The sequence below is a fragment of the Hippocampus zosterae genome, chromosome 19, assembly GCF_025434085.1.
Source record: "Hippocampus zosterae strain Florida chromosome 19, ASM2543408v3, whole genome shotgun sequence".
NCBI lineage: Eukaryota > Metazoa > Chordata > Actinopteri > Syngnathiformes > Syngnathidae > Hippocampus > Hippocampus zosterae.
Window position 1 is genome coordinate 2110643 of NC_067469.1, and position 26796 is coordinate 2137438.

General features: G+C 45.8%; 1 protein-coding gene across 1 annotated transcript in view; it reads right to left on the reverse strand.

Annotated features, from left to right (window-relative positions):
- The window catches only part of LOC127591972 (neurexin-3b-like), a 154285-nt gene that overhangs the window by 38830 nt on the left and 88659 nt on the right, over window positions 1-26796 (reverse strand). The window contains 1 exon segment of the mRNA XM_052052285.1: window positions 8319-8500. Coding sequence (XP_051908245.1) covers window positions 8319-8500 — 182 coding nt within the window.

Below are 26796 nucleotides of genomic sequence, written 5' to 3' on the forward strand. Positions count from 1 at the left end.
TCCATCGGCAATTTTAGGATTAGCACGGACTTCAAAGTTTCGCTATGCCTCGAGTGGCAGCATTGGTGCACAAACAACGCTCCCTCGGAGGCTTTTTCTGAGCGAAAAGGCAAACGCACTGAGTCACAAGGTCCTCGTTCGCTCCAAATGGCATTATTTGCTGTCCAGGCAGAAGCCTGCTGGAAAACGGCCAGCGCAAGTTAAGGCTGCGCGACATCTCATTTCACGGAATTGTGCATAATTGCATCGTCTGGATCTCAAGATGCTGCGAACGCACTCACTTGTCATGTCAAGACGACCACGTCAAGACGTTTTGAGCAACTCGCGTAGTGGCGCTGACGTCTGAACGGCAAACATGAACGGAAGTGCGCAGGACGGAGCTCCTGCGGAAAAGGTCACAAGGCTATTTGGTCAACGTGGATGGGATGATATTGAAGGGCTTTGACCGCCGTGGCGTCGTGGTTACTGACCTGACAGAAAAATGCCTAAATGCATCGAAGGAAGAGCACTGTGAAAACTGACAATGCGCGAACTGGAACTTTTTTTTTTATTTTGAAGGGCTCGAGAATGCCTTTGGGCATGAGAGCAGCAGAACATTCATTCATTCATTCATCTTCCTAACCGCTTGATCCTCACTAGGGTCGCTGGGTGTGCTGGAGCCCATCCCAGCCGTCTCCGGGCAGTAGGCGGGGGACACCCTGAATCGGTTGCCAGCCAATCGCAGGGCACACAGAGACGAACAACCATTCGCACTCACACTCACACCTAGGGACAATTTAGAGCGTCCAATCAGCCTGCCACGCATATTTTTGGAATGTGGGAGGAAACCGGAGCACCCGGAGAAAACCCACGCAGGCCCGGGGAGAACATGCAAACTCCACACAGGGAGGCCGGAGCTGGAATCGAACCCGGTACCTCTGCACTGTGAAGCCGACGTGCTAACCACTGGACTACCGGGCCGCCGCAGCAGAACAAGAGACGGTAAAATAGAAGATTTGGCTGACATGTTCTTGGGCCATCTGCCCTGACCATTTGAGGATCAATTCAAGTCCGGCGTTAATTCTATCACCCTCTGTGACTCTGCGCTTCGAATAATTCTCCATCATCTCCATCCAGTCGGAAATATACTATCTTTCATCTTTATAGATTGCTTTTTCTGACGATCCACAGCCTCGCGGAAGCCCGTTTTTGTCTCCTTGACAATGGGAGCTTTGTCACGGCGATAGTCAATAAGAGGCGGATTGAGTCAACTCTCTCGGAAAGATGCGCGGCTCCTCGCTTTCACCTTCACCCTTCATCTCGGATGGAGTTTTTGTTGTTTTTTTTTAACTGCGAAGGAAGAGGGGAAAAACAACTTCCAGCATTACCCCCCCCCCACTCCCCTTCAACTACTCAAACCTTAATCCTCAATGAATGCATTTGCGGTGTGCACATCCCGCTTGTGCATAATACATTTGTGTCTGTACTGGCGAGAGAGACAATCCGGCACACCATTTGGAGTGCAAGAGGCAGCTTACTGCCAGACATTTTTTTTGTAATTTTGGAATGTATCGCTCGGGCGGGCCCCAAATGCATCTCACCCTTGTTGAAAATCCAAAAGGGGAGTCCCATTTGTGAAAAGTGGAGTGCCTTTTTTTCGCCCCTGGCAACTCACTTTCTCCATCCCTCCATCTTTGCCGTCTTGTGAAATGCTCGGGTGACTAAAGGGAGTTTATAATTCTGAGAATTGAAGACTATTTGGAGATGAGATGGCAACCCCGCTGTGTGTTTGTGTGAGAGGCTGATTTAATGACGGTGAGCGTATGAGTGCGCGCGCGTAAATTTAGTTCCTGGCCCACATAGCTTTCATGAGGTACTCATCGAGATCTGTCTCGTTTATCACCGAGGAAAGCGTCTGGATTCGGCTAAAGGAGATTTCACGCGGAAGCACAGCTCTTCAAGGAAACATTTCAGTTCGAAAAATAAGTAAATCAAATTAAAGATGCCATATTGATCAAGGTACTGCACCGTATTATAGATTAATTTATGGCTAGTGTTTGTTAAAAAAAATATATACATCGGAAGCGGACCTGGGTGGAGGGGGGGGGGTAATAATCATTCATTCATTCATTCATTCATTCATCTTCCTAACCGCTTGATCCTCACTAGGATCACGGGGGGTGCTGGAGCCTATCCCAGCCGTCTTCGGGCAGTAGGCGGGGGACACCCTGAACACGTTGCCAGCCAATCGCAGGGCACACAGAAACGAACAACCATTCGCACTCACACTCACACCTAGGGACAATTTAGAGCGTCCAATCAGCCTGCCACGCATGTTTTTGGAATGTGGGAGGAAACCGGAGCACCCAGAGAAAACCCACGCAGGCCCGGGGAGAACATGCAAACTCCACACAGGGAGGCCGGAGCTGGAATCGAACCCGGTACCTCTGCACTGTGAAGCCGATGTGCTAACCACTGGACTAAATTGCAATCAAAATATGGAGGCAATTCGATTATTTGACAAAAACCTTCAGCCCTGCACCTTAGCGTGCGTACCCTTGGCCTATAGGAGCTTTCTTTGCCATGAATCTTCTCTCACACTCCACAGCTGAATCTCAATCAATTGACCGCCCCCCCCCCCCCCCCCCCGCTGAGAACACCACAACGGGCTCTTTAGTGTGAAAACAATCATGTTGCGGCACCGTGGCACCACGAAGAAAGCCAAGAGGAAGAAAGGGTGGGAGATTAGAAGAAGGAGAATGCGGGTGTGAGCGAGGGGTTAGACACTGACAGAGAGGCAAGGCGCAGTCTTTTGGAATTCACAGACAGTGTTTGTCACGTTTGTGTCTGATCTTGCTTTGAATTCCTAAACTCTTTGACTTGTACTGCTCAACTTCTTTCTTCTCCCTCTTACTCTTTGAATTTCCAAGTTCATCTCCTGGGTGATCGTTTTTTTTTTTTTTTTCTGTTGCTGGTGCCTCTCTCTGGAATGACCTCCCACTGAACATTCGGCAAGCCTCCTCGCTGCCCATCTTCGAAGCACTTGGATTTGTTCTTGGTTTTACTGTTTGGTGCTTTCTACCGCCTTTATTAGCGATTTGTCTTACTGTTTATTGTGCATGTTAATTTGCGCCATGTACAGCAGTTTGTATGCAGCGATGGCTGTTTGAAAGTGCTCGAGAAATACTCTTGACTTGATTGGACTTGCGTGTTTTTTTTGTTTTTTTTTTAACCAAGCTCTTCTCATCAGAATCAGTCCACTGGTGCTTTGAGATAGTTTAATCGGTTCTGCGTCCATGCTCGTTACTCCAAATACTTGTCTCTCAAATCATCTTTTCCAATTCAAATAAAGAGAAACGCCATTAATCCGTTCCAGCCTTCTAAACTAAACAATTCTTCAAACTTGTATTTTATCGAAAACATCACTCCATAATATTAGATTTTATACAAAACAAACAGCAATGACAATCAAACAGAATTAAACTGTTTTTGTCACCCCACCAAAATTAAACTGCAGCTCCCTGTCACGTCCCTGTATTGGCCACCAGGTGGCAGTACAAGACACTAGAGTGAGATACCCCTTTCCAGCTGTCAATCGTATTGCTGGGGGGGGGGGGGGGGGGGGGGGGAAGCATGTCCTGCCTCGAACTCAGTCTGCTGGATAACGCTGGAGCTGTTCTCCGAGCTCATCAGTACAGCACTAATATAAGAGAATCTGACTGCAAGTACTGTAATAGTGACTGCTTAAACATTGACGAATCTGTTGCGTCAATTTGTACGAACCATTTCAGTATTTATCAAACTGCAGCTTATTGTATGTACACTTTGTCGGAGAAGCATCACCGGCTTTCGCTCTCTCTCTCTCTCTTTCATCCCACACACTTTAAATCTACATCTTCTCTTTTGCCTTGTGCCACGTGAGAATTGGATTCCTGTCCAAACTATGCACCAACATGAGCATCCCTCAGAGAGATGACCGTCAAAGAGCAATGCAAAGAGGAGGCAATGGAGTGTTCCTTTTCCCTCACTGAATTTTATTCCGTTGAAATCATGAAATATACATGAGAGCGGCAAGGGCTAAGGCCACAAGGCCGAATGGGTGCACTGCAGTGAGAAGGTTTGTCCGACTGCACAGTTATTACATGTCGTTATTGTTGCCGAATCAGAGCGCTGCGATTATGTGATGGGGGGGTGCTTGTATTTGACATTGATTGATGGCGCTTGTGTCCCCAAACAGCCTTTGGATCATGTTTGGAGTGTCAGTGCCAGGGTACCGCGGCGCGACAATTTGTTGGAGCACATGGGTGGGCTTGTACAGGGAGAAATAAAGAGCCTGCGTGCTACGTACGTTTGCGTCTATCCATGCATGGGCTGCTTGAGTAAATATTCTGGGCTTTCATCTCCATGTGGTGGTGCCTCTTTTTATTCCAGTCAAAGTCAAAACACCTGACATGGGCTGTAATTATTAATGGCCACGAGCAACATCTTTCCCGTTATTATTCTGTCAACTCATAAAACTTTTTCCTTTGCATGCAAGTGTTTTTTTTTAAACCGGTTTCACACAAACATCAGACGAGGTGGTTGAGAAAAAGTACAAGTAAAAGCAATTTTAAAACGCTCTCCAAATCCGTCACAGTCAATGCTCGAACAGCCGCGGCCAAGAGTCTCCATTTTTGCCGAGTAACACAACACAACATCTTGAGAGGCACGACACGCACCGTCTCTCAATCCGCCTTGAAAAACAGATGCTCCATTTTGATGGTCCGTTGAGTTTCAAAATTATATAATTTGACTCTGTTAAGTATAATTGACAACTATGCACACAATGAGTTCCTGAAAGGGAATTCAAGCTATGTCAGCTACGGTATGTTGAACATCACAATGAAAAAGTATTTGTGATGTCAATGGATTTTCTGCACACATTTTGGCATGAGTCAAAGCAAGAAATGTCTTTCAAGGTGAAGAGGGGTGAGGGGCAATGCAAGGCTCAAGTGGTCGATAGCAAATACGACCCAAAGCCACTTGATGCACACTCGGTCCCTGATCGCTCGTCTACAGAGTCACACGAAAACATTCCTCTTGGGTAAAGAGGACACTTAAGGTTTTATCGATACAGACGCCTTCATCAGTTCTGCTCGGTGCGAGTCACACACATTGAATCCTAATCAGTGGGACATTCTGGAACAATTCTGGCCACCCTGTTTCTCAGATCTTAAATGATGACTTATTCTCTCAACGCTAGATACAATCTCGAGAAAAGGGAAAGCGGCAAACTGCCTTACATGGAGCAATTTAACATATACAATAAACAGTAAAACAAATCGGTAATAAAGACGGTAGAAAGCACCAAACAGTAAAATCAAGAACAAAAATCATGCTGAGTCGAATGCCAAAGAATACGAGTTAGCTCGATGATAATGTGCTAAGATCGCGGCTAAAATGAATCCAGGTGTGATTCACAATACTGAGCGAAAAAAAATCTTGGGCTTTGTTTGACTAACTCAACAGATTTTGCAGCTGGGTTGAAAATCTTACACAAATGACTCACTAAATCACTGCATTTTTTTTCTCTTTTTCCTCAGAATGGGCGAGCTGCTGTTTTTAGCAGTCACACATTCACGCGAAAAATCATCCATTTCATTGGCGCTGGCAAAAAAAACTAAGATATCGTGAAAGAGGCAGTGGAGAGAAGGAAAAAAAAAAACAATAAGAGGGGATCAAGGGCGTAGGCGGTGATTGTGATATTGCCTAGCTATTGAATTCTCCACGCCCCCCGCCACCCCCAAAAAAAAGATAAGATGCGGAGGGTAATATTACCACATATGAACTCATGAAATCATTTTTTCTTTTCATATTTTATACTGTGAAAATCATACATTTTTAAGCAGACGGATTATGTGATAATGACCTGCTAATTGCAAAGCCGCAGGTAGTGGCTCTGGGGCCGATGAGACCTTTTGTAGCGCCTCCATTTAAAAAAAAAAAAAAAAAAAAAATGCGCCTCTAACCTTTCCCTTCAATGTCATTAGAAGACAATTGATAGCCAAGCCCCAACGTCCTCCACGAGACGCCATCGCGGAATGACATTTCCCTCAAGTCTTGGCAGCGTCAGCTTTTGGTGCACATAAAAATCGACAGCGATGCGCAAAATGATATTCTGGCCGATCCAATATTTTCTCCCTTTGATTTGCAGGAATAAGTATCATGCAGAACAAAATCCATGAAGCACTCACATGGGTGATTGCCAGCCTTGGGCATTAGCATCTATTCCAATTGGAAATTCTATTGACTGTATTATAATTACAATAACATTAATATACACGTCAAATGAAATCAATATTTTGGAATTCATTTTATGCTTTCAGAAGTGAAATTACAGTACTTTGTAAGGCATTATATGGAGGCAGGTATTGTACTGACTAGTCAACTAGTCGACTTTACTACACCACAATGGTGTTTAGCGGGCGATGTCGGCCATGTTTCCCCTTTTTGACCAAGTCGTCTGAAACGTTACTTGGTTATCTCGGTGTCAAGCGCACTGGATGTTTACTCGGGCTGAAAATCCCGTCACGCCACGGCGACAGTGACTAGTTCAAGTCGACGTGACTTTCATCGCATTGGAGTCAAAATGCAAAATACAAATCTGAAGTGTCGTCATTCTCTCTGTATTCCAAATATGCACAACATATGCAAACGAAACGGCCACATTTGCTTTTTATCTTAAAAAATAATAATTTTGAGGCTGCAAGAGAGAAACGAGCACTTTTTGCCAACTCATAAACCGCAGCCAAATGATAAGAGATGTCCTACTATCTGATGTTTGAAAGAGGACTATTAAAAATGTATTTCTTTTCCCTCTTTTAGGGAGCTTCCTGCAATTACTCCATGGGTTAAAGATACAGAGGTTTAATTTCTTGCCATCCTGGTTTTAAGTCCTCTCGTACCTGTATGAGCAGGCATGCGCGCGCGCACACACACACACACACACGCATGCACACGCACACGTTTATCTGTCATCTTTGAATAGCAGATGGCTGCTCTCCGACACCACATGGCCAACACTCGGGAGATGAGGGGAGTTCTTTCGGGAGAAAATTACTTACAATCTACTGTAGAAACTGCAGCTCCTCCTAATCTTTTTTTTTTTCCTCCCACCCACCCATCAACTCAATCCCACTCTTGCCTCCAAACCACAACTCACGTAGAAGTGTGACGCTTGCTCCCCATTGACATTGTCTGCAGGAGCTTTTGTTGTTTATTATGTAGATATGCTGCATCTAATTAACATGGCAAACACAAGGTTACAACGTGAGATTATTAAAACCACGCACGGCAGCACATTCGAAGACTGTTTAACTTTCGACTGCACGTGATTAAAATGTGGCAAACTGACGGAATACTCGATACCCCCCCCCCCCCAAATATTTAAATGACATATGTTAGGATAATACATTTCACACCACGTACAACCAATGGATGTGTCTAAATTAATTGGATCCAAAGGATTTTTTGTTTCCTGGGTCGCTGAGAATTGCAGCTCATAGCCTCGCACTCTTGATTTCAGACAAAATACACACACTCACACACTTCTATGGAAAGTCACATTCATTATTCACAGTGGAAGTCAGTCCGTGTGGGGTGGAGGGATACGGCACAGCAGTGGGAGAAACGGGTCGATTATATTAGCGGTCTTTTTATGGCTCAACTCTGCCATTCCATTCAGTTGTGATGGGCCGTATTCGATTCGATTAGACAACCTTGAAGTCGACATTTTGTCATTGCAATTTGGTGTGAGGGATGAAAATTTAAAGCGCGAAACTTTTGATGGGCGAAAACAATCTGTTGCTGGAAGAAAATAATGGAAATGTAAACGCCATCCAAGATCAGACTGTTGACATCGGAAATCGTTTAGCAAATGTTTCAAGTAATGCGTGACCTCATGCTGTTGAGTTGTCATCTGTTATGTTGGTTTTGAGGAGCTTTGCTGAAACTATTGAGGAATATCCCATTCTGATTTAGCAACTAAAGTTAAAAGGGATGAATTGGACAGAGGCCGAGACAAAACAAGCATCATACTATTACTTCCTTACGAATAATGCATATTATGAGGGGGGCCTTTGGATGGTTGGATGGATATCTAGCTAGCTAAAAATCCCTCCGTGGATAAGGCAAGCTATTTTCATTCTAAAAATACTTTGCAAGTTTGAAATTTTACTAAAATTGTGTGAGAAGAGGCTCAATATCCACTTCCACAGTTTGAGACAATAGCGCCATTTGAATAGAAAGGAAAGTACTGTTGTGGCTGAAATGGCTGTTAATTCATGGACACTGGTACTCACAATGTGGAGCATGATGTAGTCACCCAGGCGCGGCGCACTGTCGATGCGGACGAGAATGCCGTCTCTGATGGTGGTGCTAAAACCTACCGCCAGCCGGTCCGTCCGCGTGCTGGGCCTTTCGTTGTTAGGCCACGTGTATGTGATCAGACCGCCTCCTTTGCCGAAGATGTAGGTGGTGCCGGCTGCGGAAAAAAACACAAGGACAACACAAAGCCGTGCTAAGTACAGTTGGGCAAAGCGGCATTTCTTCAAATCCAGTCCATCACCACCGTCCGCTTCATTTATCTACGGCCAATCCAACTGCAAATAAATGCCCGTCCTTGGCATCCAACCTCATGGATCATATGGTCGATATGAGATAAGGGTCACTGGCCTAAGAAATGGAGGAACTGTAGAAAATTTAGAAAATGAGAAAACCTTGCCTGCTTGAACCAGTAGAGGGAGACGTAACGAAATCATTCAGTTTGATCAAGCTTTCCCCGAAGCATCACTTTTCGATTGTCGCGTTCTCCCCCCCCCCCCATCTTTTTATCACTGCATTAAATGAGGTGGTTGGAGTTATTTCCGAAAATACTCCTGATCTACATAAAACATCATCCCCCAGCCACTTCATCCATGTCGTCTACATTTCAGCAATATAAAAGCCTCTCACCTGCCTAAAAAAAAATAAAATAAAAAACCCTCAGCATCCGTTTACACAAACAGAGAAAAAAAAATTGGACAAACGGTTGTTTTGTTGTTTTGTTTGTTTTGTTTTATTGTTTATTGAACATAAAACATATACAGTAATAATTTGACAGAAAATAAGGTAGATAAAAAAGTAAAAAGTAAGAAATCAGTCTTCATTCAACACAGTTATTATGTTCAAGGGAGTAGGATGAAGTAAAAAACTTATCTAGTCCTACCCCGTTATGTGTTTATATCTACTAAATCATTTTTATATCAATCAGAAAAGAAAAAGTAAGAAGAAGTCTCCATTAAGGCTCATACTTTACCCTTAACCGTGATATTTTTACAACTTTTGTATTACAACGTTGTATTGACCAACTGGATTTTTGCACCAATGTTTTTTTATTTCTCATCCTCCTCACAAGTTCACGCCTTTCCGAGTCACCTAAACATCTGCTTTGGCCTTGTGACGGGCGCCCCGGCTGTCTCGCTTCCCCGCCCCACGAAGCAGCCGGCAGTGTGCTCCGCGGCCCGTAACACCCCAGGGACCACGTAAGCATATGGAGGAGGGCAAGTAAGACAGAGTTGAAGCTCCATCCACCAGACGTGCAAACAGGTCAGGATTTTGCAAACCTCAGGAGTCAGAAATGCAAATTGCAAGGCAGTGTCGTCTTCGCTCAAACAAAACGTCCTCAAGTGGGCTGCAAACAACCGTTTGCCAGATTGTAAGGAACAAATCCACCAGACGAGCGCACGCTTCCTCGTTAAATAGAACCGCGGCGGTTACTCACATTTCTGTAATTGTCGCAAATGTTTATTTTGTGCATCACCTGCTCAAAATAGCCCATTTTCCTGAACGGCAAAAAGCATCTTGGAGAAAACACGGCCGCTGCCAGACGGACGGCAGAGAGCAGCCCGCAGCCACATTGCGACGGATTGTGGCCCTCACTGTCTCGTCGCCTCAAATTTCCTCTTGCCAAAAGAGTTTACACCGACGCGCGATGACTTCCCAATCACATCTAGCACACACTCTTTTTTTTTTCTTTTTCTGGAGGGGGAGAGACGAAGAAGACGAGCGGCAAAGATACGAGCACCCCAGGGAGCCAATTATCACACTGAGATTTACTTAGCCTTTCTGGAGGACAACGTAGGAAGGGGCCTGGAACACACACAGGAAAGCCACACACAAAACTCGTGACGCACACAAGCCAGGCGGGCGGGCGGGCGGGCGGGCGCATGGCGGCACAAATGCGCATTGTGACGCTCAAGCATGAAAAGTGTGCAAAAACGTGCACGCGCACGCCCCAGTGAGGACACGATGCCCTCTCGGATACGATCCCCGATGGCTGTCGACGTCCGCACAGAAGCAGACAGTGAACTGGAGATCTTGCAAAAACGTGGCAACTTTGCCTTCTGCCGGGCGCAGCGTCGCAGCGGCAATTTTCCACCGAACTGCATCATTTTTCAGGCGTTCACTCACGACGCTACCCGACCCAACTCTCCCCGTCTGATGCACTCACACCAGCAGCCTTTGAAAAGCCAAAATGCAACATGATAGATATGAAAAAGTGTTAGCTTGAAATTTATTTGTCTATGTCTATGAAAGGAATGGTCCTTTCATTCATTTCATTCATCTTCCGAGCCGCTTCATCCTCACTAGGGTCGCGGGGGGGTGCTGGAACCTATCCCAGCTGACTTCGGGCAGTAGGCGGGGGACACCCTGAATCGGTTGCCAGCCAATCGCAGGGCACCATTCGCACTCACACTCACACCTAGGGACAATTTAGAGCGTCCAATCAGCCTGCCACGCATATTTTTGGAATGTGGGAGGAAACCGGAGCACCCGGAGAAAACCCGCGCAGGCCCGGGGAGAACATGCAAACTCCACACAGGGAGGCCGGAGCTGGAATCGAACCCGGCACCTCTGCACTGTGAAGCCGACGTGCTAACCACTGGCCCGGAATGAACTCCACCCCAAATCAAATTGCGCTCCATTCAGCAACTATCTTGAAAAATGAATGCCACACAATGCAGTTTTTTTTTTTTTTTGCCCTACTATCACCCAAAATAATTGCTATCGGTCTCCTGCCTCTCCGCGTAAGAGCTGTGATTCATTGCATCTGCGCTTCGTCTCCATTTGGAGACTCTTTACTGCAAGAGGAGCGCTTCAGTCAAAGTCACGGCCTCCATTGTCCCGAGCGGACCCGTGGGGCGGCGAAGACCGGGCTGAAGGTCAGGACACCCATCCGCGGAACAGAACCACATCCTGTCCTTTCGAGACCCCTTTGCCGCACAATTCAACTTCATAGCAGAGTGATGAATTCATAAAGTGGCAGACAGAGAGATGAATGATGGAAATTGACGGATAGAAGAAAATATATTCAAAAGCTATCCATCAGCGACAAAAAAAGAGAGGCGAGCAGATGCTACGGGACGCATTTGCTAAAAGCGGCTAATCGCCGCGGTCCAACCCTCTCAATCAAAGGCTAATAAAGACTTCTGTTTGGAAGCAGCCGGTCGCGTTGCTAGCCAGCTACAGAGTCCGTACGCGTGGAGGCTGCGATGCGTTGACGTATACTACAACAAGTATGTCATGTCATTTTGACGCCAAGCGCATCTCCAAAGGAAAAGAATTTGGTCTGGATGACGCCATTCAGATTTCGGAGGCATTTAAAAAAAAAAAATGGAGGAAAGAGCGCCGGCCTCCTGTCACACTCCACGTGCGGACAAATGATCGGGTATGTTGTCTGCGATGCTATAAACAGGAATGAACGGTTGACAGAGCGAGGGGGCGTGATCGCCGGGAATCATCTCCATTTTACAACCTCCTATTTCATAATTCATATTTGCAAAACGGTTGCCTCTCCCCTTCGGGGACAAGAGTGAGGGATGGCGCCGACGGGCCGAGTGGCAATTCGCTCGGCGTGTGCAAATGATTTCACAGCTTTAATAGAATTTCAACAATATACACACACACTCCCAAACTTGATTTTGTCCAGAGTTGTGTACGTGCGCCATTTTGTCGCTGTGTGATGTGATGGATGAATGGCACGCTAGTGGCATGATTAGTGTCTTTGGAGAGCGAGAAACGGGGAAAGCCTTGAATGATTTACGCTGTCCGTTTCTTCAATATAAGAATCCATCCATCCATCCATCCATTATCTAACGCTTATCCGGGGCCGGGTCGCCCAGACTTCCCTCTCCCTAGCTACTTCTTCCAGCTCTCCCCGGGGGATCCCGAGGAGATTCCCAGGCAAGCTGGGTGACATAGTCTCTCCAGCGTGTCCTGGGTCTTCCTCGGGGTCTCCTCCCGGTGGGACATGACCGGAACACCTCACCGGGGAGGCGCTCAGGAGGCATCCGAATCAGATGCCCAAGCCACCTCCATGGATGGATGGATGGATGGATGGATGGATGGATGGGGGGGGGTGGAAAAACCAAATGTGAAAAAGTGAGCAGACAGATATTGACCTGAAGATAGTTCCAAAGGAAACTCGGGTCATTATTTGAGCCCCTAACGCAACCACAAAATAGCCGGATTAACACTTTTGCCAATCTAGGTTTAAGTCACATTACAGTTACTTAAATATTTGGTGGCCGAGTATTATGAAAGGCCACGCGAAAAAGTCTCGCCAACTCAGGATGTTGGACCTTCTATAAAATGAGATGACACATCTCAAGGGGGGAATTTCTTATTTGCGTGCGGGGAAGGCCTGTGCACCTACCATGTGGTCACTCTTGCGTTTACGGCGGCAGATTAGTTCAATTATCAGATTTGAAAGGAGGCTCTTGAATTATTGTAAAAAAATATATAAAAACACCTCCTGGATGACAAAGTTGCTGATGAAGCCAAATGTTGAAAAGAAGAGAAATTGTGACACGTGGTGTCTTCCAACATCAAATGAGTCAAATGTTTGTCCAATGTCCAAAAAGTGTGTTTTTGATTCTTGCCATGGAACTGAAGTTTCAAAGTGAGGGAATCATTGAAAAAAGAAAAAAAAATACAAGAAATTCTTGCAGGAAATAAATCGATGTCTCAGTTTTTTTTTTTTCTTTCCCAGGCTGAACGAGCTCAAAAAAAGGATTGTGAGGATAACTCTCTTCATAGCAAATGCAACATGCGGCAAAGCTGCGGCAGCTTCTTGCTTGGGTTGCCAAGCAGCACCGGCAAGCCGGAGGGATCGCATGGCGCGAGCCGCCGGGCAGCGGCCCCATTCCCCGATTCAAGTCAAAACTGTTGACAGGAGCATTTGTGCGACGTTAAGTCGACACAAATAATGTGAACAGTTAATGCTACCGTTAGCATATTCTCCATTACGCACAACATTTACACCTATCTGGCGCCACCGAAAGAAACATTTGGCCCGCATCACGTTGCACTGGATGGCGAGTATGAGAAAGAGAAAATTTCAATCGACTCGTCCTTATATTATCAGCCAACCCTCTTTTCTTGACTGTGGACAACATAACTCGCCCTCCTATCGTCTCATCCATGTTTTTAACAGTCTGATGAAGACAAGCTCCAGCGGCTGGGAAAGCAGAAGGAGAGGATTTCAGCAGACAGGGGCAGGAAGGAGCAAAGAAAGGGTGATTTCCGAGATGCACGCAGCCATTCCAGGATACAAAGAGAACCTGTCTGCTGCCGTTAACGCGGCGACGCTGGAATTATTCCGCAGAGCGATAACGGGGATAAAAGCAAGTGAGAGCGCTCAAGTCACAGATGAGCACAGACAATGGAAAGCAGCAGCAAAGGCAGGCGGGCCAGCGTCAATATGGAGGTGGCTCAAAAGACGCTCTTTTGTCCAGCTTTGGGCATCTGCAAACCAATCCCTTAAAGCTGACTGACGTTTCTTTCCATTCCCCAAAAATATACTGTACATTCTGTTGATTTTCTTTCAAAAATGGGGGACAAAAGTTTCTCCCCTGAATTCCTCCCCTCTTTCATAATGCATGAGAATTGCGCGCGAGGCATATCGCTTGAGAGACAGATCACCCCAAACCCTGCATAGGATTAGGCCAAGAAGATCCCCTCAAGAATAAAGCATTCAAAGATGGCTCAGACTGGAAGCATCGTTTATAATTGAATCTTCCCTGGGGGGGGTTGGGGCCCGGTTAAGACTCAATTTTTTTCAAAAAAAGGTTTGTAGGGACTGCAGCAGCAGGACTGAGAACTATGATTTCAATGTGGACCTTGCACAAATAAAATCATTACACATCGGCCTTGATTGTCGAAAGCAACCAACAAGCACCGCAAGCTAAGCGCCTGCCGACCGTCAATAAAGAGATGCGCTAACGCGAGGCCTCGGGATGCAGCCCGAGTCGCCGAAAAGTGCTGAAAGTCAATTAGGCTGGCGTGAACTTGACACAGCTACCTCAAGGCCCTGAAAGTTAAACTATTTCCTTGCTTCTTCTTCCCCTGGCGGAAATAACAGATCGATGCTTGTTGACGGTGTGATTGAGGCAACCTCCCTCCTCGACAAATATTTCCACTGAGCCGCATTTCCCCTCTATGCATTCAACACAACCTCACTTTCACTTCTATGCCACCGAGAGTCCCATTTTAATTTGTTTTTGCAACTCCCAAAAAGAACTTTGGGGGGGAAAAAAATGCAATTAAAAATGAAAGGTCAGATGTAAATAGTGACGTTTTTCCAGAGCGTTTCATGAAAACGACTCTAGCAAGGACCGACTGCTTTGAGTTTTGCTGCCTATTATTGTAGCACAAGGGCGGCCCGGTAGTCCAGTGGTTAGCACGTCGGCTTCACAGTGCAGAGGTACCGGGTTCGATTCCAGCTCCGGCCTCCGTGTGTGGAGTTTGCATGTTCTCCCCGGATCTGCGTGGGTTTTCTCCGGGTGCTCCGGTTTCCTCCCACATTCCAAAAACATGCGTGGCAGGCTGATTGAACACTCTAAATTGTCCCTAGGTGTGAGTGTGGGCGTGGGTGGTTGTTCGTCTATGTGTGCCCTGCGATTGGCTGGCAACCGTTTCAGGGTGTCCCCTGCCTACTGCCCGAAGACAGCTGGGATAGGCTCCAGCACCCCCCGCGACCCCAGTGAGGATCAAGCGGTGCGGAAGATGAATGAATGAATGAATGAATATTGTAGCACAGGCAATTTTTTTTGTCCTTTTTTTGTGGTTGGCGCACGCAAAAAAGTGGTTGAGAAAGAGAATGTGAGTCATCTGCAATGACGTTTTGATGAAGGCAATGAAATATGGCTGAAAGAGGGACTGCCCAACTTGCACTGGAAATGAAAAAGATAGATCGCGGGTACTGGTGACAAAATGGGCTATTAAAAAAAAATGCGAATCTTAGGGCCAGAGGAAAAAAAAAAGAAGCACCGAGTAATACTTGTCAAAAAAAGTCACACTTTTCTCTCCGGGGACACAAATTCCTGTTCTTTCCTAAAGGCCAATAGCACTCCACCTTGCCAATTATGTCCTTTCGCTAGGAGCTACGTCCCCATTCCTGACCTTTTTCATACCATTCCCAACAGACCAGACTCGGAGCCACCACTCTCTATATGGCATAGCGAGTGTTCAACACATCAGACCGCGTCGGCCTTGCATTTCCCGTCTCCTGGAAGACGTTCCATGCAGTGGCGGAGAAGAGGAAGAAAACAAAAATCCAATCTTTTCTGGTAAAAGTGTGTTTTTTTTGTTGTTAAAATGAACTGCATACACGATAGGGAGGTACTTTGGTCGTAATTCTGACGCCGCTTCTCTGTGCCGTCCGCGTGTTCACTGAAAATGCTGCTTCGCTGTGACTTTCCCCGTCCATTTATAAATGTGATTCGGTCAGGCAGTTTCAGGCTCCGGTGCGTCCTGATGGGCCGCTTTAGCGGCGCTCAATAACCCAATCAAATTACAGATAATTAAAACCAGAAACCAATTTAAAAATCCCCAGGGTCGTTAAAAAGCGTAAACGTAGGAAATCAAGCAGATCCGTCGAAACTATTCGCCAAATATGCGCGTCCGTTTTGTTCCTCTCCCCACCATCGCCTTCATCTCTATTATGGTGATGCGCTCGACGTAGGGCGGCGTTATTAAATATTTTGTCGGCTCTGGAAATACTGAACATGCTTTACAAAGCTAATGGAAAACCACCGATTCGTCTAGAGCAGAGCTTCAGCTTTAAATTAGGTCGTCTCGGCTCGAGTCGAGAGCCGAGGGAAGATAAAAGGACCTGGTGAGGTTCTCAACTGGAGGAAGCGCGAATGCTTCTGATGTCACTTGATCTGCACATCGCATTCATTAACGCCGTGAGATGTGAGCCTTGGTGCACTTCTGTTTGCCCGAAGACTTGACGAGCACCCGGGACCCGGTCGTACTCATGTCAGCCCGGGCCGGTTTTCCTCTCCAAAATGCGGCAAAGTGCAAAAGCCACGCTGCATCGAACGCACTTAACAGCCCACCTAAGATTCAACACAGGCCTTTGTTATCGATCGGGCTCTCCTTGGTGGTCAACGCTGACTCTAATAATCACTTCCTGTTCCCACACCAATTCCACTGTTAAAGGTCAGAGAAGACGTTGCTTTCTCACTTGGAATCATTCACTGTTAAGTGCGGATGACAATTACCGTATTTTCACAACTACAGTGCACTCCGCTTAATAGAACACCATTGGGCCGAAGCGCTTCTGTTCTACTAAGCGGGGTTTCTATTAACCGGAGACACTTTATTAGGTACACCTTCAGACACGTCGACGACCAAGTTATGCACGCAGAAAAACCCCTGCTGACGAGTTAGAAGAGATATTTCGACTGTGGACGTCCATATCTTTAATCAAACAACAACTTTAATCAACTTCAGCAAAACATCTCAAATCACGAGAAAAATTTTGTTACTTTTGTCTGGAAACAGGAGTCCGTAATTTTGCGGTTGACTTCCCTCTCAATGCGCTGGATAAGAGGGAAGTCCTGGAAACCGCGGGCGTACCTTCTGAGAATCCGGCAATGCATCGTATCGTCTGAGTATGTCCTTCTTATCCGCAGGTGATAGCCCTCGTCTCTTGAATGAAGTTGAAGCCATTGTGACGTGCGTGTGTCTATGTGTGGAGTGACGCGTGCTACCTGTTACTGTATATGGCTAGAACTACCGCGTTTTCTCGCGATAGTGGTACAGTATCGCGATAGCTACACTTCGTCTCTCTCTCGTCTCTTGAATGAAGTTGAAGCCATTGTGACGTGCGTGTGTCTATGTGTGGAGTGACGCGTGCTACCTGTTACTGTATACGGCTAGAACTACCGCGTTTTCTCGCGATAGTGGTACAGTATCGCGATAGCTACACTTCGAAAACCACTAGTTTACAATGTTCATTGCTTACGGCCTGTTCTATTAAGCGGAGATCTGTTCTACTAAGCGGAGTATCTTTATAGGAAATTGCATTAGGCAAATCTGTTCCAGAGCCTTTTGCTCTATTAAGCGGATTACTCTATTAACCGGTGTTCTATTAAGCGGAGTGCACTGTATAAGGCGTGCCTTACACGCCCACCCTTCACTCATTGCCGGACCCAGCCCCTGCGTGCCTGTCCTCACTCACGTCCACCTCTCTTCATATATTTACATTTCTCTCTCTCCATAATTTACATATAAGTGCGCGGACGCGCTTCACTGATTGGCCGACCTCTTCCCCGCACTTCACTGATTGGCCGACCTCACTTCCGCCTTTTCTCTATATAAACAGCGTGTCGGGTCTCAGCCAGATTTTGGAACTCAGCTCATATAAAAGACGCATCGCATTATAAGGCGTCCTGTCCATTTTGGAGAAAATTTTAGACTTTTAATGGCGCCTTATAGTCGTGAAAATACGGTACTATTATCGCTTACAGTGGCGCAGATTTGCCGTTGACGGAACAAACAACCAAACAGTTTGCATTTTAGTATGGCATCCCGTTTGATTTCTTCTTATATGAAATTTAAACAACCAAAAAGCACCTTTTATGCTCAAATGAAATATGACTCTGCGATTGGCTGGGTGTACGCCCCCTGGTGGCCGAAGACGGCCGGAATAGGCTCCAGGATTAGATAACGTCCAGATGGATCGATAAAATATTGGAAACAAGCAACAGGATCTTGTCCCCCCCCCGAAACACTTTGCTTTGCAATCTGTTGGAAAAAAAACATTTTGCCTTCTTCTGGCTCCTTCCTCAAGCGCACCGCAGCTTTGACTCCCAACAAATGTGACATTTGCAAACTGCGGAGACGCCGCCTGCACTGACACTGATACGCACATTACGACACGGCATTGGGGTGAATTATCTGCTTCTCTGTCCTACGCTCTCCAAGAGCCCCGATAAGCTTTTCTCTGGACACACGACAGGGAGGGGGGGTAGTTCATCTCTGCTGCGTGCGTCTACACGCAGTCCGGGGCCAAGTGGCCCTAATTCACTCAAACTCCGTCGCGAGCATGCCGCACGCCGTTAAATGCAAAAAAAAAAAAAAAAAAAAAACAGGAGCGAAAAGGAGCTTGGCAATCTGGTTCAAGATGGAGAAAAAGCAAACAAGAGCATTAGATATCTAAAGAAGGCAAACAATTGAGCGGTGGCTATTTATAAAGATGAATGGCTTCAGCGGGTGTGGAATTAACGAGAGCAACAACTGAGCTCAGCCCGCATCTCGCGGTTTTTGCAACGGTAATCTTCACCTTCTTCTGCCAGGCTCTTTTCATGTGGCTCCAATGAGATGAATCGGAGGAAAGAAACGGTGTTCCCACTCATTCAATTGGAGCGGCACAAGGCGGCGTGATGACTTGTTAATTGGACAACAGTAGCGCACGCAGCACGTACAGGAATAAACTGACGGGATTTCATGTTTGTATGACAAAAAAAAGTTTGCCTTTACAAAGACGTTATTGTTCATTTTTGCCATTGAAGAATTAAATGGGGATGTTTTCAGTTTTAAAAAAAACAGTTTCTATAAAACTCAAGTTGATCAGTTTGTCAACTTGAGTTTTTTTTATTGATTATGCCCGTGATCTGAGTGCTTGCAAAATCCCAACAAATAAATGACACCTCACACCTCGGGACAATTTAGAGCGTCCAATCAGCCTGCCATGCATATTTTTGGAATGAGGGAGGAAACCGGAGCACCCGGAGAAAACCCACGCAGGCCCGGGGAGAACATGCAAACTCCACACAGGGAGGCCGGAGCTGGAATCGAACCCGGTACCTCTGCACTGTGAAGCCCACGTGCTAACCACTGGACTACCGGGCCGCCCCCTTCGGATATATTAATATTTAATTCTCAACAATTAATTCCGCTAATTAATTTGTCATGTATAAAGTATCAATACACGAAACTGGAAACTTTTTGCCTCAGCTTCCCTCTAAATAAAACATTTGCTCTTAGCAGCAGCCACTGGCGTATTTCCAGAAATTAAAAGGATAGCTTTTATAATAAGGTATTGTGCGATGGCGTATCATTGCGCAATGTCGAAAGGTGGCCTTGGGTTGGATTTCTCTGCGATGAGTCTGAAGAGCCACGTGAGACGGACTAACGCTGCCGGGGAGAGGATAGCGGCACCGAGACAGAATCAATTTCAGGGGGCGGATGCGGGAGACGGAGAGGAATGTGGCACGGGAAAGGAGTGCTCGACGGCATCGTCTATTTTAAAGCGAAAGTGAAGGACAAGGAGAGTTGCGAGCACCGAAAGAAGGTTTCGACTGTGATGATACGGTGACGCGCGTCATCTCAGTCCCGCTCTTCCAGAACCAATCTCTCAAGAAGATTACCGCCACAAATATACACACATAAACAACTCACTACCCCCCCACCCAAAAAAAAAAACCCTTCTTGTGTTGACAACAACAGATCAAACACATCATCCGGAAACACATACAAATACAAAGCGCACTAATCTGTTCCTCTGTTCAAAACACTTACGCACAGTCGGCATCTTTACATATAGCAACGGAGATAATAATTTGGCAAGATATCAGTTTTGTAATTAATCTGTTGGCCTGGTTTTCAGCACTTGTGAAATCAAATCAAGGAAACGCCTACTCTCAAATGCACGCACACACACACACACACACACACACGCATCTCAAGATTTATAAATACAGTGCACAAAAATAAGGAGCTTCCAATCAATCCTAGAGGCAGACGTGGTGCTCGCACTTGCATCCTGTTAGTGAAGATAATTTGCTCACTGCTTTGGGAACCTCTCTCTGGCGTTTAAAGGCCATACCCCGTATGGCGAGAAATAATTGAATCATGAATTGAAATTCCCGGTAGTCCAGTGGTTAGCACGTCGGCTTCACAGTGCAGAGGTACCGGGTTCGATTCCAGCTACGGCCTCCCTGTGTGGAGTTTGCATGTTCTCCCCGGGCCTGCGTGGGTTTTCTCCGGGTGCTCCGGTTTCCTCCCACATTCCAAAAACATGCGTGGCAGGCTGATTGAACACACTAAATTGTCCCTAGGTGTGAGTGTGAATGCGAATGGTTGTTCGTTTCTGTGTGCCCTGCGATTGGCTGGCAACCGATTCAGGGTGTCCCCCGCCTACTGCCCGAAGACAGCTGGGATGGGCTCCAGCACCCCCCGCGACCCTAGTGAGGATCAAGCGGCTCGGAAGATGAATGAATGAATTGAAATTGGAAGGAAAATATGGACCGGCCGCTACCACAGCCTCCAATGTGTTAGGAAGAGTTTTTGTAGCATACTCCATGTTGGGAAGCTTCTGCCTTTATCTGGTTGTCATTTATCTAAGCATACAAAAAAAAAAAAAAAAAAAGCACGACTGCTCTTTTTTTTAACCAATTCAGTAACATCCATTTTCAAACCCCTTTTTACCCTTAGGGAGAAAAAAAAAAAAACAGGACCTGGGATCGAACGCGCAGAGTCTGAAAAGACGCATCAATAACATATTTGAGAGCGAATGAGTTTTAACGAGAAACGTTGAGCATGTGCGTTAAAACAAAACCGCAGCTCAGAGCAACATCTGTGCCACTGTCGTTTGCAATTGTTTACAAGCTCGCAGTCGCCTAAAACACGCCGCCAGCCACGGCCCTCTTTTCTCTCCCGCTCATGAACTTGGCTTGATCATTTTCCGACTTGCTAGCATAAAAATTCATCGGTGGCAAGTGAGGATTTCCTCGAACACGACGCTCGATTCTTTTGGAATCCTCACAAAGTTATCCTCCATTCATAGACGCGTTTAAAATTGCCTTGCTAGTCCACCCACACTGCGCATCTCTCCTCTCTTGTGCCCTTTGTGCGTCAGCGATAGTAGCGCTAGCTAAATGATATCACGTTTCCAGCTGGCCACGGAGCCTCATGGCCAGTTCGGGCTTGTTTGCTGAGGGACTTTGGAAAATCCCAACGCAATATCCACTCGGTGAGTCTGGGCAAGCCCAGTAGCTCCTTTTAGCATGGAACACACCTCTCAAGATAGTCTCTGTGCTTCTTCGGCCTTTTTCTGCTATCGCTTTGCTATCTCTGAATATTTCTCCGGCTCTTTCTTGTTTGAGGACGCACTATACTCTTTTTTTCCTCCCCATCGCTGTGCTCACACTCTGCTGTGATAAAAAAAAAAAAAAAAAAAGCGTAATTCCACCGACTTGGCAGATATGACAGAGATATTTATTTGGTTATTGCAGAGAGAGATGGAAGGGACTGCAAATGTAATATTTGCTCGGCTGTAAACACATTTTTCAGGGGATAAATGATCTGCTGCTTGTGAATGAGTGGAGAAATAACAATGAACCCTCAACATCTGTCCAAAGGAGCACATTGTTTCATTTGTAGCCCCCCCCCCCACCCATCCCCCTCTCTCGACACCAAATGATTTAGACACCCTCACATCTGAGGGAAGACTATTCGTTAATACAAATGTCATTTTCTCGTGGCTTTGGCGCCAATGCAGCCGGATAAGCCTCAGGGGAAGATAAAATTGGAAAATGAACGTCTATGGCGGCTGTCAATAGCCCTTCACACGGAATCGAGGATCAATTAGTGAGGTGCTGATTACCGCAGTCACGCGCTTCTGAGAGTGATGGGAGATGCGAAGGAGGCGGGACTGAGCTGTCTGTAAATCATTCAGCCGCCGTCCTCAAGGTCAGTGTGACAGAGTGTCGGGAGCAAATGTGGCTAATAATGTCCCTGTGGCTTCAATAAAGCAGATTGACTCAGTCACACGGCAACGGATGGCTTTCGGGGACAAAAAAAATGAGAGGTCTGAGGTGCCGCCACCTGTTGCGATGGAGACAATAATGAGCTCGGGCTAACTTCACTCAAAGGCCGCGGGGGCCAACCTCATGATGTCACTGCGGGTCCCATCAAACACCGATTTATGACTTCTCGCCCGTCTAATCTTGAGAGGTTTTGTTGCCGTCTCTTTGATTCCAAAGCAAAACAAGAGTGACTAATTGGCCTCAAGGCGTCCAATGATTCTTCCACGCGGATAAGTGTTGGTTTAGTACGAGCGTACCTCTCAAAAAACACATTGTTTGCTCTTATATAACACTAGCTGGTTCGCCGCCTGGAGCTTGTTCCTGCGGAAGGCTGGTAAGGTGGGCCTTCGGCCCACAAAAGTGTTGTTGCTTGGTTCAACTTTTTGTTCATCTTCATTGCTTATCGCGAAAATAAAGAGATGTTTAGCTCTACTAAATAACTAACAATTTCATTGCAATGCTTGTGGGTAGACAACATTTTTTCGCTAAGATGCCCGCGCGATCGTAGTGAGCCACTGCCTGAGCGGCGCAGTGGCGGCACGTAGCGGCACGGTGAAGTAGGTACGTTTTGAAAAGGGACAGACGGAAGGACAAACCGCGTGCGGGACGACGCGCAATATATATATATAGATTATAAAACAATGCTAAACAATATAAAGCAACAATAATGCATTAGTTGAATCATGAGCTTCAATTAATGCAAGCTAGATGAAAGTCGGCCGCTCTTTCCGACTTTTATTTTCAGCCAAATGCCAGTGATATAACATTGCAACATATTCCTGGTCAGTGCCATCGGCGTTCAAAAAGGTGCTCCAGAATTTTCACCATCCGCCATTTTCTTGTTTGCTTTTCTATTTGTTTTGCTCCACCTGTGCTAGTCGGGCTCTGGCTCATTCAGCTGACGTCGTGTGCTAACTCACTACAAACTGCAGTGATAAATCTTTGTCAAAGAAGCAGGGCCTTTTATTAAAATGAACTATATATATTTTCATACAATGTAACAAAGCTTTGCAGCAATTGTAGAGTATTCATAGAGGGTGCGTTTTTAAGAGCAGTTCTGAGCGCCGATGCCAGTGAAGGGAATCAAACGCGCCTGGCACTCGTCTACTATTTGAAGTCTTCTTCTATGTACAGTGAAAACGGAGGCTTTTTTTTCTCTCTTCTCAGCTTCATCCTCAGAATTTAAAGAAGGCAACACATACACGTGGAAATTCTTCCATCGTGCCTGAGATTGGGGAATGCACGTTCTCATGAGGAATAATTTGCTCAAATTCACAAACCTAGCCTGAAACTGAGAAGCTTTGTAGATTTCCACAGAAACCACATTCCAGGTTGAGACCGACATAACCGTGGTATGCGATAATTCCTCATTCGTGTCATAAAGACCGAAACAATGCATTGGGAAGGCGCTGTTTACGTATGGATGTTGAATTTGCTGTCAGTGAACCAAAGCTATTATTGCTGCAATGAGACTATTGTCCTCTGTGAGTTGTAACGTGCAAATGATGCTCAGTGATCACACGACTGCGGGGAGAAATACTCTATTATGCTGTGTTGGGAGGGAAAATAGGGGTGGGAATTAGCTGGACATTAAGGTAATGCGCTCACCTTCTACCGCTTCTCTATGGCAGTATGAGAAATCGCACTGCCTTTACTCAAGGAAGGAAATAAAAAGAAAAAAAACACCGGCAGGGTACAAGGAGGTCAGACACGAAGGTAAAAATCTTAAACAGGGACATGATTAAGACACCAAAACAGCGCTTCCTATTGATTTGCTGTCTTTGCAGTCAAAGCAGTGCGTGGGGGTCATGTAACGGAGGTGCGCAAGGGCAGAGGAAAGCAAACATCTTCAGTCTCAGAAAATCCTCAGGTGTTGCTTTTTAGCTGAGTCCATCACAAGCGCGCTGCGTAATAAACATCGGCGGACTTGGCACTTTACGAGCGCAGATTGCAACAACACACAAGGCCAAACGTACACCCCGCTTCCGAGGGATAAATCATACAACAGCCGACACATGTGAAATGTGATTTTGCAACACATGGCACCAATGCAATTACGTTCCAAGAGTCCGTTAAATTCATTGTTCAAAACTGCTGAGACAACACGGAGCCTTGCCGTGCACTCCAATGCAACCCCTTGTGAGCTCACGAGCCCGTTGAGAGCAAACAAAATTTTCTAGTCATTTGCACTTGCACGGTGAAGAAAAATAAATGATGAAAATCAATGATCATCGGGTCCGAATGTTATTACAAAAGCCGGGCAAGGCCGCTGGGGGCGTGGGAATGCTTACATATAGGCGAAAATGTCACTTGCTTCAAAAGAAAATAAATGAAGAGATTAGTGCAACTTTCACAGGGAAACATGACTTGACTTTTTTAATCACTCTCCTTGTGTTCGTGATGATCATTGGAAATCAGACCTGGGGCGCTTGTGTTTTTTGCGCCAGTAATGGGCAGCATTTTTCACAACACCGATTTGTTCAGCGGCTATGTCAGCGCTGTTGGAAAGTTGGCGTTGGTGCGGCTGGATGGATGGCTGCTGAAGTTGAGGAAGAGGAGAGAGGAGCGTTGGCGAAGAGCGCCGATGCGTATTTGGAACCGTGAGTCGCCGCTTGGAATTGAAATGGATTTCCGTGGGACAGGAGAAGTGAAACAATCTTTTTTTGTCAATGGATGCAAAGCGTGTGACGGAAAAGTGGTTAGGACTGCACGACTGTCCGTGTTTTATGTTATGTGTTGTGTTTAGTATTTTACTTTATGTTAACTGTTTTGTAAAGCGCTTTGTTACAGCTGCCGCTGTTGTGAAAGCGCTATATAAATCAGCATGTATCGTATTGTATTGTATTGTATTGTATTGTATTGTATTGTATTGTATTGTATTGGCACGAGTAAAGGTTACAAGGTCAGATCAAGTGTCAGCGCAGCCTCCTCACACTTTGTATCTGTTTTGGGGACATTTATGCCCAAAGTGGTTTGCAATTGTTCATGGATACTTGATGTGGTTCCTCAATTCGAGCGCATCGTTCCTTGTCAACGCCTGGAGCAGTTTCCAAAGTGTGCGTCGGGGTGAACATGCCTTTCATGGTGTGTTAATGCATAGAAAAGGGGTAAAGAGGTGCGCATAGGTGAGCATTAGCACAAAAAGGAGTGGAGCAACAGCAGAGGCGTCTGAATGGCTCAATGTAATGATGCAAAGCAGAGCTAATCTGTTACCCGGCCACTGACACGGGGATAAAAGAAACACACAGTGTGATATAGTTAATCTTCCGGTATATTTGCTCTGCTATAATTCGGCGCGTTACGGTTTGCTAATTTAAACCGTGAGCCGTCTTAACGTAATATAAATGCGGTGACCTTTCATACAAGTAAGCAACATACTTTATACGTCATGTAGTAAGTCGTTAAAATTGTTCAGACAAGCTGCCATTTCATCAAAGATCATGAAATCGGTCATGGCGCATTAGTAATGCAGATCCTCTCCTCAGCCTGTTCGCAGCCTGTCGGGCTGCCATGCTCCAATCGAATTCAACTAAACTGAAAATGAAACCCTTGAAGTGTAAAAAAAAAAAGTCCAGTGGAGAGCTGGCTCAAAAATGCACTATTAACCCCTTCCAATCTAGATTGATCCAGTAAAATGTGAGAACAGACTGTCAAATAGTAATTCAAAGGGTCCTGTCAAAGTAGTATTCATATTTTTGTATTCTTTTGTATCATGTCATTGAACACCTGTGCAATAGACCCAAGAGGTCCAGAGAACTTAAGTTCAGCACCCCTCTAAACAACATCATGTGACCATATGACAAAGGTAGTGGTCTCAATACTGGCCCCAGGCCACCGGGCCACCATTAACGTCGAACCCCGAGGCAAGTTATGTTTCAACACTTGTAAGATGAAGAACGTTAACATGTCACTTGTCGTATTTTTTTATGTTTTTTGTTATTGTAGAGTGTCCTTGGGTGTCTTGAAAGGCGCTTATAAATAAAATGTATTATTATTATTACACCTAACAAAGATGTCATCATCAAACCAATCATTTCTGTTTCTATGACTTCCGCTGGCAAACATGGCTTGGAAATCTACCAAGGTCTGAACGTACAATATGAAATATCCTTCCAGCTCTGCTGGTCCTCAGTAAGGTCGCAGATAACTAACCGGTGCCTATCTGAGAACAGATGCGGGGGGGTCAATCACAAGGAATATTTATATGCAAACAATATATTGGCACTTGGCATGATTTTGGGAAGTGCTAACCAGTGTACCAGTCTTCTTGTTGACAAACGACACTAAATATGTTGTGTTCCGATCAGTTTAAAAATCCCAAATACTGTACAAAATGGCCACTATCATAGGATGCGATAGATACTGCATCTTACTTTCTGTATATTTATAGCAATACATCTGTTGAGGGGCGCAACAACACATATTGACTCCTAATTATAGCTTGGTGTTGCTCAACACAATGAAAACCAATGATGATGAACACCCCCCCACCCCCACGCCGCAACTGTCCTTGCAGCAGCTTATGTTGCAAGCAGTTCACATTACGTGCCAACAAAGCAAAAGTCGATAACGAAATCGAATTCGATGTCTGAGCAAGCGAGCCTCCTCTTGCAAATGTGCGCATCCCTTAATGAGCATG